This window comes from Ambystoma mexicanum, chromosome 3q (genome assembly GCF_040938575.1).
Source record: "Ambystoma mexicanum isolate Mex_15411 chromosome 3q, UKY_AmexF1_1, whole genome shotgun sequence".
Taxonomy (NCBI): domain Eukaryota; kingdom Metazoa; phylum Chordata; class Amphibia; order Caudata; family Ambystomatidae; genus Ambystoma; species Ambystoma mexicanum.
Genome location: NC_090926.1, coordinates 968116188 through 968133938, shown reverse-complemented (window position 1 = coordinate 968133938; position 17751 = coordinate 968116188). Strand labels below are relative to the sequence as shown.

At 45.9% G+C, this 17751-nt stretch overlaps 1 protein-coding gene across 7 annotated transcripts in view; it reads left to right on the top strand.

The window, feature by feature from the left end:
* Positions 1 to 17751, top strand: part of SDK2 (sidekick cell adhesion molecule 2) — a 1531827-nt gene that overhangs the window by 947501 nt on the left and 566575 nt on the right. For all 7 annotated transcript variants that reach the window (XM_069655112.1, XM_069655110.1, XM_069655117.1 and 4 more), the window contains exon 3: positions 14725 to 14831. In XM_069655112.1, coding sequence (XP_069511213.1) covers positions 14725 to 14831 — 107 coding nt within the window. The remainder of the gene's footprint in view (positions 1 to 14724; positions 14832 to 17751) is intronic.

Genomic DNA, 17751 nt, shown 5'->3' with positions numbered 1-17751 from the left:
CCTCCCGGAGCTATACCTTCAGAAAATATGACCCAAATGAAGGCTGCCCTCCACACCGTGGGTATGTTTAGAGTTATGCAGTGCCACCTGCATTGTTATGTCAAGACGCTCATTTTGAAATCCTTGTACAGACCTTGAAGAGTGTTCATTAAATGCAGCAGCTGCTGCACTATGTAAGTCACTGGGGAGGCCATGGGCGACTGTGCTGATGAAGGGGCCTCCTCTGGTTACTTGACCCCCTTTCTAGTGAGTCTTCATCTCTCCTCCCCAGAAGGACCACAAGGTGAGGGCGGGGTGGGGGGCATTTGACCTTTATCCCAGAGCGCGAGGTGGGGGAAGACAATTCGAAAATGGGTTTTTCTTCTCATCCTGCGGGGGATCTAGTGTCCACCCAGCTGTGTTGTACCCTAAGAATTAAATAGTTCATCAAGCCTCACTGAGTGCTACCATCTTATTGACACCCACTCACAATCCTACCTGTACCCACTCACAGCCACCTACTCAAACTATGGATTGAAAGAGACAGGATAATCAAATATTTGAAAAAGTGGTAAATACAAATATACACAAATTCTCAAATTACCAAATGCAAGATCAACCAAATAATTCAAATTGGAAATAATCATCTCCAGGCTCTCAGAAGCGGAGCGAGAATGGCCACGAGGCATCCAGGAATAGTATTGCTGGGTAACTGTTAGGAAGTGGCATGGTAGAGGCAAGCAGGACTAGACGTAAGGCGAACACGTGTCAAAAATCGATGACATTGTTTTATCAAATTGTTAAGCATTCAGTTGGACATTTTACGTTGTGTATTTATAATGTGATAAGTAACACACCATAGCTCCCCTGAGGCTTCAGCCCAGAGGTACCTCGACTCATTAGTCGCCTTTTTCCTTCGCTCTAAACGTCAATGGAAGGTTCTGCTAAAAGGGTGGCGTATCAAGGATTCTTGGATGGGGTTTGTCTCTGTGTGCCCACTCCTACTTCCCCACTCAGACATAAACACATATACACACATAAGTAGACATCTCAAACAAAGCACGAGAAATATTCTACCGTAGTCATTTTTCTCACGTTTTTGTCATTCACATTCCATGGCGTCTCCTCCCCTGAGTGGCAGGCAGCACAGTCCCACGTGTGATTTATTTGCATGAAGGCCTGCACTGCCTGCCTTCGAACAAGGTGGTGACCCCGTTACGCATTTTTTTGGTTTGTGGTGGAGCCCTTTTGGCTTTACAACAAGTGTAGAAAATATTAAAGGGAGGTGGTGGATGACTGTGCCTGCCGCCTTCCAATAATGCGCCAGCAGCATAGTCACGCTGAGTAACAGGCAAGGTGTCCTCTCCTGTCAGTCAGTGTGTTTACGTTGCGTAGATCCGCATCGTGAATACAATGACTAACAGACTAGGACTCCTCTAATGTCACTCAGTGTGTTTATGTTGCAGAGAGGCGGGGGCCCCCAGGTCCTCCATATGGCAGCGCTGGCGCAAGTGAGGGTGCATACAGGTAAGTGTTATTTTTATTTTTATAAGTAATGTGTATGCATGCATGTATGTATGTTCGAGTTTGTTTTTATGAATGCATGCATGCCAAGAGTTGCATGAATGATGCATGAATGCATGGCTGAAAGGGTTTGTGGTCATGTGTCTGTGTGTGTCAATCCCCACCCCTAAATATAGGGCCCCACTCAGCAGAGCACATACATTTAAGGCCCCGCTCAGCAGGGCAGCTATATTTAGGGGTCGGGTTGCTGGTGGCATGGCATTCTTTTCTGTGCTTTAGCCTTGATGTACAGTACCATGCACCAAGGGTAAAGCAAAAATGGTAAGAGAAGTGTTATTGTATGGCCGGACTGGCCGATATAAAATATAGGCCAGGCTAGCCATCTAATAACACTTAGGTTTGCTTTACCCTTGATTCACAGTTACTGTGCATGACATGTGTTGTCACTTGCCTACATTGACTGCAGTCCAGTCTAGCTATATAATAACACTTGTCATGTTTGTTTTAGCCTTGATGCCAAGTAAAAGATGTCATGCCACATTAAGAAAGTATATGCAAACGGGCATTACTAGTGTCATTCTGCATTTACTTAATGAGGCATTAGAATGTTTAGTTGTCATCAAGGGTAAAGCAAACATGATCAGTGTTATTACATGGCTACCTTGGCCTATGCTGTCAGTGTGCATTTACTTTCTTACTGTAGCATGGCATCTGTTACTCTTTACTTGACATCAAGAGGAAAGCAAGCATGGCTGTTATTTTTGTGGCCCAACTGGCTTACACTGGTGGCTCTAATCTAGCCGTATATTATTTGTGCATCATGGCATTTATGTACTTTGCATCAAGAGTAAAAGCAAACATAAGTGTGATTAATTGGTAAACTGGCCTATCATTTTATATCCAGTCTGGATATACTTCCTTTCGGTGGCATGGCATTATTTATTGGCTGGAAGTCCTTAAATGGTAATATTGGCGTATATATATTGGTGTAGCATGCATGGACATGTATGGGCACATCCAGCATGACAATGTTTTATATACGGGCATATATTGTGGGAAAAAGTATAGAGAAAATGCATTGGAAAATGGTCCTGTATACTGCTGGTGACATGCATCTATTGATTTTGTTTCATGTGCAGCCAAATAGAATTGATTACAAACTGTGTGGCTTTTTACCCAATTTTTCACAGAAGGTGTAGTAAAATACACCATTTCAATCCATTATTTTAAAAACATTTTTAAGGAAACAACCACCCAAACTCAGGTTTGTTTGGTTTAGGCTTCCTTGCTGCATTTGGTCACTCCAGTATATTAGACACATGAATTTACGCCCCTCCAGTTAAAAAATCTGACAACCACTACTATTCACATACCATTCAAAACTAGATTCACCATTATTGTATTCATGTCTTTATTTTCAAGATAGTCAGTTGTTGTAGTGAGCAAGCCGATTGTAGTATTACCATTTCTTGCCATCATAAACTGAAATCATGTCTGGGGTCACGCAGAACAATTGCATTAATCAAGATTACTGTGTGGTGGGTGATGTTGGAAGTCTTCCTCTCACACAAAGGGGACTCTGTTGTTTGTGCATGATGCAGAAGGCACGTAGTGAGATCAGTGACCCCTGCAGGTCAATCAGAGTATGCCATTCGTGGAGGCTATTGAGAAAGCACTCACAACTGGTACAGCAGTGACACCCGGTGATCTGTTAGAGTATATGTGCTACGATTGACGACAGAGCCAGACAACTAGTGCAGGAGTATTATTGGGGTATTTATTGAGCGTGGACAAAGCTTCGGGATGCAATAGAGCGCCTTACAAACCTAGAAGGAAGAACACAGTGAGGGAAACAGAGATAAAGGGAGTGGGGAGCTAACAGGGGAGGAGGATGAGGGTTAGCAATCGGCAGCAAGGGATCTACTTGTAACCAGGGGAGGAGCAGATCAGAGTCTTAGGTAGGGTTGGGAGTGCATGGTATATGGACCTAGGTGTTTAGGAGGAGCCATTTCTTGAAGAGGGAGGTCTTGAGTTGGGGAGGAGCTACCTTTAGCTTAACTTTAGAAGTGATGGGGCAGGCCTGATGTTGAAGGAAACGAGGTTCCAGTGCCTTGGAGCATAGACTGAGAAGGACTGTCTTCTGGTTCTTTCCTTCCTGCACCATCAGAGTTCACGTCTGCACATTTCCTTACTTCTGGTGGATTGCAGGCCTCCAGAGATGATGAGTTTCTCATTGAGGTAGCTTGGGGACTTCATGGTGACAGCCTTGTAGATGATGCAACAGGATTTGAAGATGATCCAGGCTTGCAGTGGGAGTCAGTGCAGTTCGATGAGGGTCGAGGCTATGTGGTTCAACTACAGAATCCTTTAATGTGTCTTGCTTCAGCCTGTAGGACACATCTCAGGGGTGCCAGGGTAATCACCAGAAGCCTGCCAAAGGAGCATCGACACCATCCAGGTGGGCGAGGACCAAGGCTTGGACAGCGGGTCTGAAGTTGTTTTCTGGGATGAAGGGTTTGATTTTCCGCAGGAGAGAAAGTTGATACCAATTTGTTTGTGCATGTCTTGCTATGTGCTGTTTAATCGTGAAATGTCTGTCGATGCTGAACCCAAGGCACTTGGCACAGGTGGCCAGCTGGGGTCTCTCTGGCCTGGCTCCAATGGCCAAACAGGAACTGAGCCAAGAAAATGGCTTTGTAAAACAAAGGATGGGATTTTTTCAAAACACACAATTATTTGTACAAACCAGAGTTAGTGCTGCAAAGATATGTGAACAAATTGCAGGTTGCTCACAAATCCCAGGTTTTACCACTTAACCAAAATGAGATATCCCGTCAAACCATTTAATATTACTATCTTATCAGCCAAAATTGTGAGTCCCTACAAGTGATTACATTTTCATCTCATGAAGTAAAATAAAACTCACTCATGACTTACTTCGGTGTTGCTCCAACCAGAAACACTTGTGTACAGGCGCGTTATGAATGACTTCTCATATCATATATAATAGTGATCAGTGTTATATTGCCCACTGTAAAGTTATTTCTCTCTTGGCTTACTCCTAACCTCTGTTACGTCCCTAAATCCTTCACACCTGCGGCAGGTGTTGGAGGAAGGGTCCCAGATTCTGAATGTGTCTGATGGTGGTGACACAGAGAGTAAGAGGGAAAGGGCCGGGGCATGAGGAAATGCAGGTTTATGTTGAAATGCCTGAAATTGCCACCACCCAACCCCTCTCCGCCTGTTCCAGCACCACAGACTGGATGGACAATGAAGCTGAGATGGGGCAAGACATTGGATGGGGACAGGGCGTTCAAATCAGATGATGGTGAGGCAGGGGGAGGCGGTGGGGGGAGTGAAGGGGGTTGTGCCATTCTGGGGTGGGGAGGCAGTGTCTTGTGTGGATGGTGGTGAAACACTGACCTGTCGCACTTACCTTAAATAGCAGCATTTTAATGCCATTCCCCTTGCAGCTCCACGCTTCCACGCCAACAGGCAGAGGTGTGGAGGAGCAGGTCAGGCGGCAGTATTCCTGCACGTTCGGTGGCCATGTCAGGAAAGTGTTTTCAAGCAGTCTGTTGACGGGGCAGCCAGGCAGCCCTGCTGCTTGTGGGGATCGTGGTCGCCCCCTGCTTTGGGGAGGAATTGACCTGAAATGAGAGTCAGGACCAGGGCTAAAGTCGAGGGTACACGCTGGTGGAGGCAGTCCACCTACTTTTTTCAGAGGGTGGACTCAGTCCCCCCAGCTAAAATGAGAAACATTGATTGTCCTATTTGAAATTATGAATTAAAGCTGACATCGGAGATCGAAGCACAGTCGTCATGTTGGCTGGGCAGACACTTCACCGCTGCACTATGTAACCTGATGATAAATAACAAACAACTAAAGGTGAAATGTCCCATTTTGGTACTACATGTTCCAGGGAAAACCTTTGTATTGGTTCTTGGAGTTTAAAACATGCACACTTTTTAACTTTTTCAAAAATACTATTAGAAGAAAATATCCTCTCTTGGTTTTGTGTGTGTGTGTTGATTTTATGAAAGGCAAATGCCGTTCGTCCTGTGTAATTTGGGTGGTTGTGCAAAGCCAGTTTAATGAAATGTGCATATTTCCCCTTGATATTCTAATTTCTGGCGACATCACATCCATTGTGTTTACGACTTAACCCCTGGTCAGGACAGAGCCCCTGTTTCCACCCCGGCCGGCCTAGGTCTCCCAAGTCCGGCCCATCTCTGATCGGAAACAGCCCACCATCGATAGAAGTGACTTCTTGTACGCAGCAGGCACCAGCTGAACAGGGACAGTCGGTGACTGCCTTTTGTGTCATTGGTCGAGGTTCTGTTTGAAGAGGCTTCGAGTGCAGTACAACCCAGAGACACAGAGGCCAGCCAGAGAGTGGCACCGATACAGTCAAGTGGGAGCTAGCAGCGACAACGCCCAGTGGCAAGTCATAATATCACATTGAGCCCAGGAACAGTGTAGCTTGAACTTTTTAATAACTGCAAAGTGCAGTGCTGAGCTTTAATCTTCACTAATGCAGTTTGCACATTGCTTCTGAACAGAAGGCAGAGGCCTCATTCCCTGCGGCGCGAAAGAACACCATAACTTTCAAAAAGCAAAGTGGTGACACTGTTTATTTCATAAACTCCTTACCTTTTTTCATTTGAGGCAGTACACATTTTCTCTCTTCTCCCTCTTTCGTCTCTCCCCTGCTTTTTCGCTCCCTCTTCCTTCACTGCCAGCCTCTCTCCACTCAGCTTAAAAGAATCAGAAAATATTCAATCGTATAAAAATGTTTCCCTTCTGAAAATCTTTCACAAAATGGCTGCCATGTTGTTGTTGATTGACACCTCTCACTTCCTCCCACCCACACAAAAGCAAGAAAACATTTTCAACTCTGTCTCCACGGGACCGTTTTCTTTACCGTGAGATAATGGGACTTCGTGGGAGAAAATGACAGAACTAATAATGTGTTTTCATTTTTACAAGCTCCACCTGCACTGGTGTCACCACCCTCGGTCATACGGAATGGACAAATATAGCCACTGGCTCTATTCGAACAACACTGTTGAAAATGCAATATTAATAACTGATAAATAATTGATACTTGCGGGTCCAAGCAGGACACACATACATAGGGGGCTCAAAGAGAATACATTGGGAGTGGACATGTGCTCTCAAATAGTTTATACATATACGATGTAGCAATCTTTCCCCGCCCCCCTCCCGCCTCAACCCTGACACAAGCCCCGGCTGCGATCTAGCTAGGTTAGCGCGCTATAACCCTCACGCCCACATAACTACTGCTATGCAATGTGCAAAGGCACTGATGGCAGCGCCTACTCAAATGCAAATAATTCTATACAAAGCCTAGAGTGCCGAGAATGTGGTTGCAGTTCTGCAACATACACCAGATTACACTTTTACAAAGCATGTTTGCATGTAATGCAAAGCAAATCTATAGTTCCAATACATTATGATGCTTTAAATCTGATTGCATTTTTAATCCTTTTTATAACCCCGAAGGATCTGTCATTGCGCTGTAAACGGCACCTCGGGTGCATATACCAGACTACTTCTGATGTCATTGGCATTCTGGATTTGAGTTCTGAGATCACAGTGGTGCTATTGGAGCCGGCAGAATGTTTTAAAATAATATACCCTAGTACAGTAGCATCACCCGGGCAAGCTTAATGAAAGGAGCACATGTGCACTTCTTGGGATTCCCAGTATGTGAAGTTTCTTGACTCAGTGTACCTCTGCTGTGCAATAGACTCGCAGGAGCGTTGATGAAGTAGAGTTTTGGAGTTCGAGCCGAGGCAATGACACGATTCACCTGGTGTGGTACAGTGGCGAACGTGGTCAAACAGTGGTCGGCCATTTGGAGAAAAATGCACGCCAATAGGCAGCATCAAAGGGTCCTGCTGGATAGCTCGGTGTCGAGGCGTGCACTCGAATCACAGCTCTGCACGCTCGAATCACGGCTCTGCGCTGATATTCATCGACAACAGGGATATCGTTTTTTGTGGATTCCAGGTGCTGTGAGTCACAATGCAGCGGTTCAAGGGCCTATATCAGTCTGTTGTGTGCCTTAATTGTGCAAAGTGCCCTCGAAGACTTTTCACGAAAGTGCATTAGATGGGCCTGTGGGATACCTGGAAACCAGAAGGAATGTCCTTCCTTGATGACCTTTCCATCTGATGGCTGGCCATTCAGTTAGCTCCTGTGAGGAATTGACTTCTGCCTTGCAGGAGTACAAGGATGAGTAGAGGCTAAAACGACCACTCAGCCCTTACACTTCTAGAAACCAAGATCCAACACCATCATAAAGCAAAAAAAGGCCAAGTCAAGAGAAATACCTCCTTCGTCTTTTGTTGTAACGTGGGCCAAGGGAAGGCTATACTCTTAAGAGGGGTGTGAATGTGGTTCAGCAGCAACTCAAACATCGAACAATATCAGTCCAAAATAAAGCAATGTCCAATCAAGCTTCTATAAAAAGGTATACTTTAATCAGACACTCTGTGTACAATACTAACTAATTAGAAAACACTGTAAAAGCCGACACCTGTAGAGGAAACACAGAATATGCACAGACAGAATAGATACAACACTCTGGGTGAGGAGACGGGTGCGAGAAAAGACCATTAAAAACACAGTGTTCAAAAGGATATTTCTTGAGGTCCCAAAAGGGATTAAAATGATCAAGCAAGTCTGTAGGGCCCAAAGATGCAACAGGGGTAGGGCAGATATCAGTCAATAATACCTCTGCAAATGTCTTCTCAGCATTGACCACTGTGTGGCTCGGGTCGCAGATACAGCATTTGGGATGGTCCAGTGGCAAGCTGCCATCGAGTCAGGGTTAAACGGAAGGGGCAGCTGTGGTCTCGAGAGTGTGTATTCAAGCTGTGCTGATCATGCGGTTGCCAGGTCTGGTTCAGCATTCGAGGGTCGACGATGGTCAAGCTGGCACCAAGATACACAGACAAGACGGTTTGATGCAGAGGCTTGAATTTCGTGTTTCAGGAGAACACCAGGGTCAGGTCAATAGACTCGCAGTAGCGCTGATGAAGTAGTGGTACTTTGGAGTTCGAGCTGAGGCAGTGACTCGATACACCTGGTGTGGTATTGTGGCGAACGTGGTCAAACAGTGGTCGGCCAATTGTAGAAAAATGCATGCCAAAAGGCAGCATCAAAGGGTCCTGCTGGATAGCTCGGTGTCGAGGTACGCTCTCGAATTACAGCTCGGCACGCTCGAATCACGGCTCTGCACTGATATTCATCGACAACAGGGATATTATTTTTTCTGGCTTCCAGGTGCTGTGAGTCACACTGCAGGGGTTCAAGGGCCTATATCAGTCCGTTGTTTGGGCACCCAAACACAGCAAAGGCTGCTAAAATCTTTGAGGGGACCTGCAGCACAGCGAGGGCCTAGACAACAGGGTGACTGGCAGAGAGGCAGGCTTCTGGCCCAGCAGCAGAGCTTACCCCCAGTGGCACTTGTAGATCGTTTGGGGACAGAGCCGGTCTCTGCTTTCACACACATGCCTTCACCTCACAAGGACTTTAGAAGAGACTGTTCAATCAGCAAGGTCCAGGGAATTGCAGGGTCCAGTGAATTCTTCTCAAGTGATGATGCAGAGATGCTTCAAGATGATTCCCAAGATGATTCAAAGAATTGTTGGGAGACCCCTTCTTTTATAGGCAAATGTCCCCAGGTGATTGGACTAAAGCTAGACTGCTTTATGTGGTCCAATCCCTGCTCTTGAATTATGTTGACTTTACCCATATAATCTCGCACTCAAAGGCCCTCATTACAACCCTGGTGTTAAGGGGTTAACGGTGCCGTAAAAGGTGGCGGCGCCATTAACCCCTTAACGCCTGATTACGAGGTCCCTTTGCGGGTTGGCGATTTTAACGCCTGCTTTTTGCAGGCGTTAAAAACCAACCCGCAAAGGGACCTTGGTGCTAAGTACGGTTCCGCAATTTGCGGCACCGTACTTAGCGTCTTCCCCATTCCCATTGAGCCCTATGGGGCAAAAATGGGAATGGGGAAGGGCCATGGAGGAAGGGGGAATTACCGCCCCGCCAACCTCGGAATGGGGCGGTAATTCCCCATTCCGCCATGGCGGCGTCGGTAAGTTACCGGCCAGGGTCGTAATGAGGGCCAAAGTGTTTTGTTCCAGAGCAAGTTGAGCGGACAGGAAATGCATCCACCTGGTGTAGGCCTGGCTCTCTGTGAATGGGTGTGCCTCTTGGTTTATGTTCCCAGGCGAGTGTCCTGTGGTGTGGCTGTCATGGGGGAAAGGGTGTTACCTGCCGGTACAAAGGTACAAAGAGAAGGAATCCCCCAAGCCTGTCAGTGGTCAGGGGTGGGCCTTGTCTGGGAAGAATACACATATTTCGTCCACTGCTGAACTGGGCCCACAGAGCTGACACATGTGCAATATAAATGGAATGTGGCTGGATTAACTCTGAGATATGCTGGCTAACATACCTTAACTCGGGTATGGCTTATATTTACAGTTTATTGTGCCACCGGAACAGGATATCCGGATTTATGCAGTTTTTAGAATAAGGGTCCATATTTCAAATGCAGTCCCTGTGCTGCAGAGACTTGGATGTCACTGCAGCTGCCAAGAGGGCACCTGTGACCCAGACCTGCTCAGTGCCAATGGTAGAGCAGGTGCTGCAAATCGTGATACTCCTGCATCAAGGAACAAGTACACACTATGCTTTTGGCATGTATTTTATGACAGGGTAATTTGATTAGGCGATTTCCCTGTCCGAGATGGAATTACCCACATAATTTTATTGCTTAATAAAAATCAAAAAAGACAGGTCTTTCACACCCTTGCCAGATGGCAATTCATCACAGCTCCATTGCAAAACACAAGGGCGCACAATCAAGTCCATGAGGAGCCTGGATTTCCACAGAGTCAGCTTCAGAATGTTTGAGGAGCCCACATTTCAATGGAGTCTCCTTCAAATATTGTGAGTCCAGATTTCCATGAAGTCTGCTTCAGAATGTACGAGGAGACCACATGTCCACAAAGACTGGTTAAGAGTTTATGAGGAGCCCAGTAACCCAGTGGAGTCAGCTTCACAGTTTATAAGGAACCCAGACTTCAATTGAGTCTAGTTCAGAGTGTGTGCATACGGACAACAGATTCAAATGGATTCTGCTTCAGTGTGTATGAGAAGCCCAGATTCCCAGGATTTTGCTCCAGAATGTACAGAAGCAGATTTCCATGTAGTCTACTTCAGATGTATGAAAAATCCCAAATGTCCATGGATTCTGCTTCAGAATGTTTGAGGAGCCCAGATTTCATGGAACCTGTTTCAGGGTAAATGAGGAGCGCAGATTTCATGGAGCGTGTTTCTGGGTGTATGAGGAGCCCATATTTCCATGGAGTCTGCTTTTGAGTGATTGACTCCTTTGAGTTTTTAGGGTGCTTGCTGTTGGCAGTGGAAGGCTCACACCGGGGGCAAGGTGAGCCGTGGTGAAATGTTCTCATTCTTGAAGATAAAAGGAGCACACTTTTTATGCTAAGCCTCTCCCCTTGTTGAAAGCAAAGCAGAACATTATTTTCCAGTCTGAATCAATAAGGTTCACTCATGTTTCTTCCCACCCACCCCCCTGTTATCAATGCATTATTTCTCACTGTACAAGGGAATATACTCCATACCCATAGCCTAGTATCCACATAAGTCCCTCTGGCCCTAGAGAGAATGATGATTATCTGGGTTTTAAGAGATCTTTGAAGACCTACCTGTCTTAATTTCCCCTACTTGCTGGGTAGCGCCATGATGCCTTTGGGTGACTGTGTGCTTTATAATTGCATACATAAATAAATAAATCTGCATCCTTCTTGGTATTTTTTCTATTGATTTCCCATCTGACACATGGGGTCTCATTACCACCCTGGCGCTAATGGGTTAACAACGCCATAAAAGGCTGCGGCGCCGTTAACCCATTAGCGCCTGATTACGAGGTCCCTTTGCGGGACCCGACCTTAACGGCTGGTCTACACCAGCCGTTAAAGTAGGGACCCGCAAAGGGACCTTGGTGCTAAGTCCGGTACCGCAATTTGCGGTACCGTACTTAGCGTCATCCCCATTTCCATTGAGCCCTATGGGGCAAAAATGGGAATGGGGAAGGGCCATGGAGGAAGCGGGAATTACCGCCCCGCCAACCTTGTAATGGGGTGGCAATTCCCCCTTTCTCCATGGCGGAGTCAGTAAGTTACCGGCATGGACCACGGTGCCATTAGCACCATGGTTTTCCGCCTGGGTCGTAATGAGGCCCTTGGAGCCTTATTTTATTTGTATTTTGTTGTTTGTATCGCAAACTCGAGAGCATCTGAGTGCTCTACAACGGGAGGGGGCGCCAGCATTGTACTGTTGGTAGAGGGATGCAGTGATTATGATTCATCTGGCAGGTAATTTAGTGTGTTTTGGAACTGGAGGATGGTGGGGGCCTTTCGCCCCTCTGCCAGGATTGAGTTCCAGGTGGTTGGGATGGCAGGAGAGTTACTGCTTGCAAATCTTCTCTCTACTCGCTAGCTTAGACTCCAGCATGTTGATGCTTATGCGATGTGAGGCGGGGGGCCAAGTAAGATGCTGTTCCGTTTCAGGCTGCTTTGTGGGTGATATACGTTGTTTTGAATATGATCCTGGGGTCCCACGCCTGCCAAAATACTAAAGTCCAGGGGTCTACAACGTTTCCTCTTAATATGTTTGTGAACTACGGCTCCCATTAGTCCTAGCCAGCATATTATATCACAAGGGATCATGGGAGTCGAGGTCTGGAGAGCCCCGGGTTGCATAGCGATGCAGTAGACATCACCACTATGTTTGCACAGACATTATTCCGCATATGACTACCCGTTTACAGCGCTAGTCATTGGGCTGTATTTTCGCAGATCCAAGATCTGGCAAAAAATGTCTCACCGGATCCAGGAAATCTATTTGCACCCTTTAATGTATTCGGTCCGTTTTTGTTGTTGAAGCCGAGATTCGAACTCTGGTCGTCAGACCAAAGTGCAGACTTACCCACTGTGGGGAAAACACTTGGGAATAGGCCTGTTAGGATTGTACTCTGCAGAAAATAAATATTTAAGCACAGCGTTGGGCGTACCATTTATAATTTGCCTGCAACATTATAGGAAACGCTTTTTTCTTCATGGGTTATTTTCCAATTGTTAATTTATTAATTAATACAAATCGAAATGTTTATTTCGGGAGGTGGCTGAGAGAATCTCCTGAATTCCCCTAACTTACAACCACCCATGAAGATCTCCCCCCTAAGCCCCCTCCCTGGCTGGTGGGATCCCACAGTTAATAATTTCCATTTCCAGCACAGCCCTTAAGAAAGATTATCACGTTGAAATTGCTAAAGGTGTTTGTCACAGCTATAAGCCACACACCAGCTCGTTCACCTTCCTTCTCTGTTACAGGCACCACAATTAAAAAAATGAATACATGTTCAAATCCCGACCTGCATGTTTATCCCTGCCACATTCCTTAGGCGGTGGCTTGGATCTCAAAATGGCGGCCACTGCAGACGACCGGCTATTGGAAATGGCTCTGCAGAGCTACCTACTCCCAAGGACCCTGGATTCCAATGGCCGAATGTGTATGAGCAGTAAAACCTGTGCATCAGAAATGGTTCCTTCAGCTTATTTTAATCTATTTTTAGATCCCGGTCCAGTGGGATATGGATTCGTCTTAAGCAATTATGTCAATTATCTGTATTTTTCGGTGCAGTCTTTCATTCCCCAAAATACACCGTGGCTCATTTTATTTTAGCACACGGATGTGCACATGTAGAAAATTAAGAATTCTCTCAAAGTTATGTCACCTGGGCGCATTCCGAACTTGGACATTTTAAACCAGAAGGAATATATTATGTTTCTATATCGGATTATTGCATGACGACGGTGAATAATGAAAACAGGGTGATTTGCTGTGGATGGTGGTGGGTGGCTGGCATCCGCTGAGGTGTCTGGTTTCTTCGGAATGGGACTCTGGACTGGAGTGTTGCCTCTATGGTAGGGTGGCCAGATGTCCCGGTTTGCTGGGACTGTCCCATTATTTTTGGGTCTTATTCATGATGACCTTGTTAGTATACCAGGTGAAAGTAAATGTGTACAAATAAATAGACCAGAAGTCCTGGCAGGAGAGTATACCAAATGAATAAACATATGAAGTGTACATAAACAATGTGGATCACCAATAAGTCCCAAAAGAGAGATTAAGTAGGTGTCACTAGTGTATGAGAGTCAAATCAATGCATACCACCAGGAAAGCATGTGGGAAAAAAGGGGAGAAAAAGAGGAAAAAACACTTATGTTTTTTTCTCCTTTTGGTATGCATTAAGCTGGCCATGACCTGATATAGGATTTAAGCTGGCCATGACCTGATATAGGATTTAAGCTGGTCATGTCCTGATGTAGGGTTTAAGCTGGTAATGTCCTGATGTAGGGTTTAAGCTGGTAATGTCCTGATGTAGGGTTTAAGCTGGTCATGTATTGCTGTAGGGTGTAAGCTGGTCAGGTCCTGATGTAGGGTTTAAGCTGGTCATGTCCTGATGTAGGGTTTAAGCTAAGCATGTCCTGATGTGGAATTTAAGCTGGTCATGTCCTGATGTAGGGTTTAAGCTGGCCCTGTCCTGATGTAGAGTTTAAGCGGGTAATGTTCTGATGTAGGGTTTAAGATGGGCATGTCCTGATGCAGGATTGAAGCTGGTTATGTCCTTGTGTAGGGTTTAAGCTGGGCATGTCCTGGTGTAGGATTTAAGCTGGTCACATCCTGATGTAGGGTTTAAGGTGGTCATGTCCTGGTGTACAGTTTATGCTGGTCATGTCCTGGTGTAGGGTTTAAGCTGGGCATGTCCTGGTGTAAGGTTTATGCTGGGCATGTCCTGATGTAGGGTTGAAGCTGGTTATGTCCTGGTGTAGGGTTTAAGCTGGTCATGTCCTGGTGTAGGGTGTAAGCCGGTCAGGTCCTGATGTAGGGTTTAAGGTGGTCATGTCCTGGTGTAGGGTTTATGCTGGGCATGTCCTGATGTAGGGTTGAATCTGGTCATGTCCTGGTGTAGGGTTTCAGCTGGCCATGTCCTGATTTTGAGGCAGGTGTGCAGTGCTTCAGGTGGTAAGCTGCAGGCCAGCGTGTTCCCACTACCCATGTGCTAATGGCTGCTTCTCCTCGTGTATTTGCAGGTATATGATCACCTCTCTGGACCGGACCCACGCCGGCTTCTATCGCTGCATTGTGCGCAACCGCATGGGAGCTCTGCTGCAGAGGAGGACTGAAGTACAGGTGGCATGTGAGTGGCAACTCTTTCTTTCATTGCTGCTTCTCCATTTCCTTTTTTAGTTTGGTTTATGAAGCATTCACAAATATTGGGGTCAACGCACTTGAATACCCTCGCGTGTCATGGGGGGTTTATGCGGATTATGCACACTATGATTATGAATGAATGAATGATTATAACACTGTCATTCCATTCTCCTTTACGCTTCAAGTGGCACTAATGGCATCACATTGGCATCTGCATGTGTTGACCCGTCCCTCCAGCAGGTTAGCTCAAAGTATCCTCGTTTTTCTCTGGAGTGGGGTCTCGTACTTCATACTTCTTCTGGAGGCTTTCCTGCATCAGACGTGAGACCACCTCGGGCCTTACTACTTTGTATGTGGAGAAGACACTAACCCAGTGCCCCTCCTGGCGTTTTTGTCGGGTTTGATAGTATTGTTGTAAACGCAGCAGTGTGGGGTGGAGTGGAGTAGAGAAAAGGATGGCATGCTGTTTGAATTGTGGGGCTGTTGAGAATGGGGTCGGTGGGTAGCACGGGGGTTGGGCGGGTGGTGAGGGAGTAGGATGGGGCGGGGCAGGGAGAACGTTGTTCTACTGCTTTTATTTTCCGCTTCGACACACTGCCCTCCGAGAGAGATTCAGGGATCACTCCACAAGCAGATCACTGCTGCTACACACGCAGAAGAGGCCCTGCACATTCTAGGCCTGTCCAAACAGAGGGAAGACCTTAACAGGAAGCTGACCGAATAAAAAGGGGTGGCCGTAGAGCCTCCATACGGGGAGTCAGTTAGGAACTTACAAATCACATCTCACCTGTACTAGGTTTAGGGGTTCTGCTTTATACTACCTGCTTTAGTGTGCAAGCTTCACCTCCAGGCTCCTCCATGCCAGGGTTGGATTGGCCCCTTGGCCTTTTGGCCCGTGGCCGGGCAGAAATCGTCCCTGGGGTGTGGGGGTCGGTTTCTGGCCATGTGTAGACCGGTTTGGAAGAAAATAAAATTGAAAAGAAAAATATTTTGTTTTTTCAAATTTTTTTTTTTTTATAAAGCCTTTAATCCTTCTTAGGTCGATAAATGAATACCAACACAGGTTGGGTGATATTGTATGCATATTTATTCTATAAAAAAGAGCTTAAGAGTAAGTGCTTTTTGGCCTTGGATGTCTGCTTGGATTCACAGTGATTTAGTGCACTTAGGAACGATGCCACTTCCTGTTTTGTCAAGGGTTGAAAGGTCGTGTTTCATCGCTTCCCAAGATGTCACTTTGGGTATTAAGCACGTTATAAATAAACAATGAAAAAGTTAATCATAATGATAAACACATACCATTGTGTTATAATAAGGGGGGAAACTCATCTTGCAGCTCCCAGATGCAGTAGATGGAAGTAATATGTCTTAGGCATCAAACATTAGCACTTTTGACCTGCGATGCCAAGCAGGATGGATACAATTGGACACTACTAGCACGGTCTGATAGTCATTGCATCTTGAGCAGGTGCCACTTTCTCTAAGCAGGAGTTTCACATAATGTGATCTTAACACCTTCTGTTCAACACACACAACCAAGAAATGTGCTGGCGTTTCTTCTCCTAAATGCCAGGTGCCAGCTACTGTACTGTCAGTACGCCAGGATTTGGTCAGAGAAGCTGTCCTAAGTATTCCCAGCCTGAAGCATCCAGATAGGGCAAGGGCATTGTTTGTTTTAATTTTTTGTTTTAAATAGTCCAGATACTTCTCGTAACCATTTTCCGGTTTTCCCAGAAGGTACCCAACTCAAAGTTTAGGTTGTTGGCTACATTCTCCATACTGCTCCTCGCCCTTACAGTGGCAGCCATCTTAATTCTGCTGAAGGAGGCTTTATCAATGCTTTCAGGGATATCCACAATGCAGATGCATTTAATACAAATAAAGTATCTTTAACATGCTTCACCCACTGTGCACTCTTTCCCCCTCAAGATCCAGTACCCCTCAAAGTCCAGTACATGAATCAAGGCTTCCCAATAGCTATCAAGCCCTCAAGCTCCAGAACCGAATCCAGTACTTCACAGGGCAGATAGAGATCACATCACTGATTGGGTACACGTCTGTTTCCAACGAATCATTAATTGAAAATTGACGAATTCCTATACACTGTGTTTTATACTTTGTCACTTGATATATGTGATTGTTATACGATTTAATACGTTTTTAATGATGGTTCAATATTAATTAAACTTTGTGATTGTTTTATGTTAGTTGGCCTAATATTGTCACTCTAACTAGTACAACCTGTAGCCTAAGCTCTATCTTACCTATTATCATAGTCTATCCACCCCAGATTTAGACAGAGAAAACACTACGAACAGTGTTTTGTTCAGTGTTTACCGGGTTTCCTCTAATGTAGTGAGAGCTGGAGAGATACAGTCCCTATGCCTGAGGCCATGGATAAGTCTTGTAGCCCTATTCTGGATTAGCTGGAGGGGGAAGAGAGAGGAAGAGGTTAGATTAAGGAAGAGGCTGTTGCAATAGTCCAGCCTAGAGAGTACCAGAGCTATAGCGACATTGAGCTTCTGGGTAAAAGTGAGTTAAGGGAGGATCCCTCTGAGGAGGTGTAGTTGGAAATGGGCCTTCTTGGCAAGGTCGAGGATGTGAGGAAGGAAGGAGAGAGAGGAGTCAAAGATGACTCCAAGGTTTCTGGCTTCAGAGGAAGGAGAGGGGAGAGCCTATAGAGGGTGGCCAGAGTGAAGAGAGGAACGAAGGAGCTGGAGTCCCAATAGGAAGGATTTCAGTCTTAGTAGCTTTTAGACAGAGATCATTAGAGGCGCACAATGACTGGAGAGCAGATAGGCGTTCAGGAATGATAGAGGAAGTAAGAAGAGGTTCAGAGGAAAGTTTGAAGAAGAGTTGGGTGTTTTATGCATAACACTTAAGTGCGGGGAGAAAGTGGAGCTAAG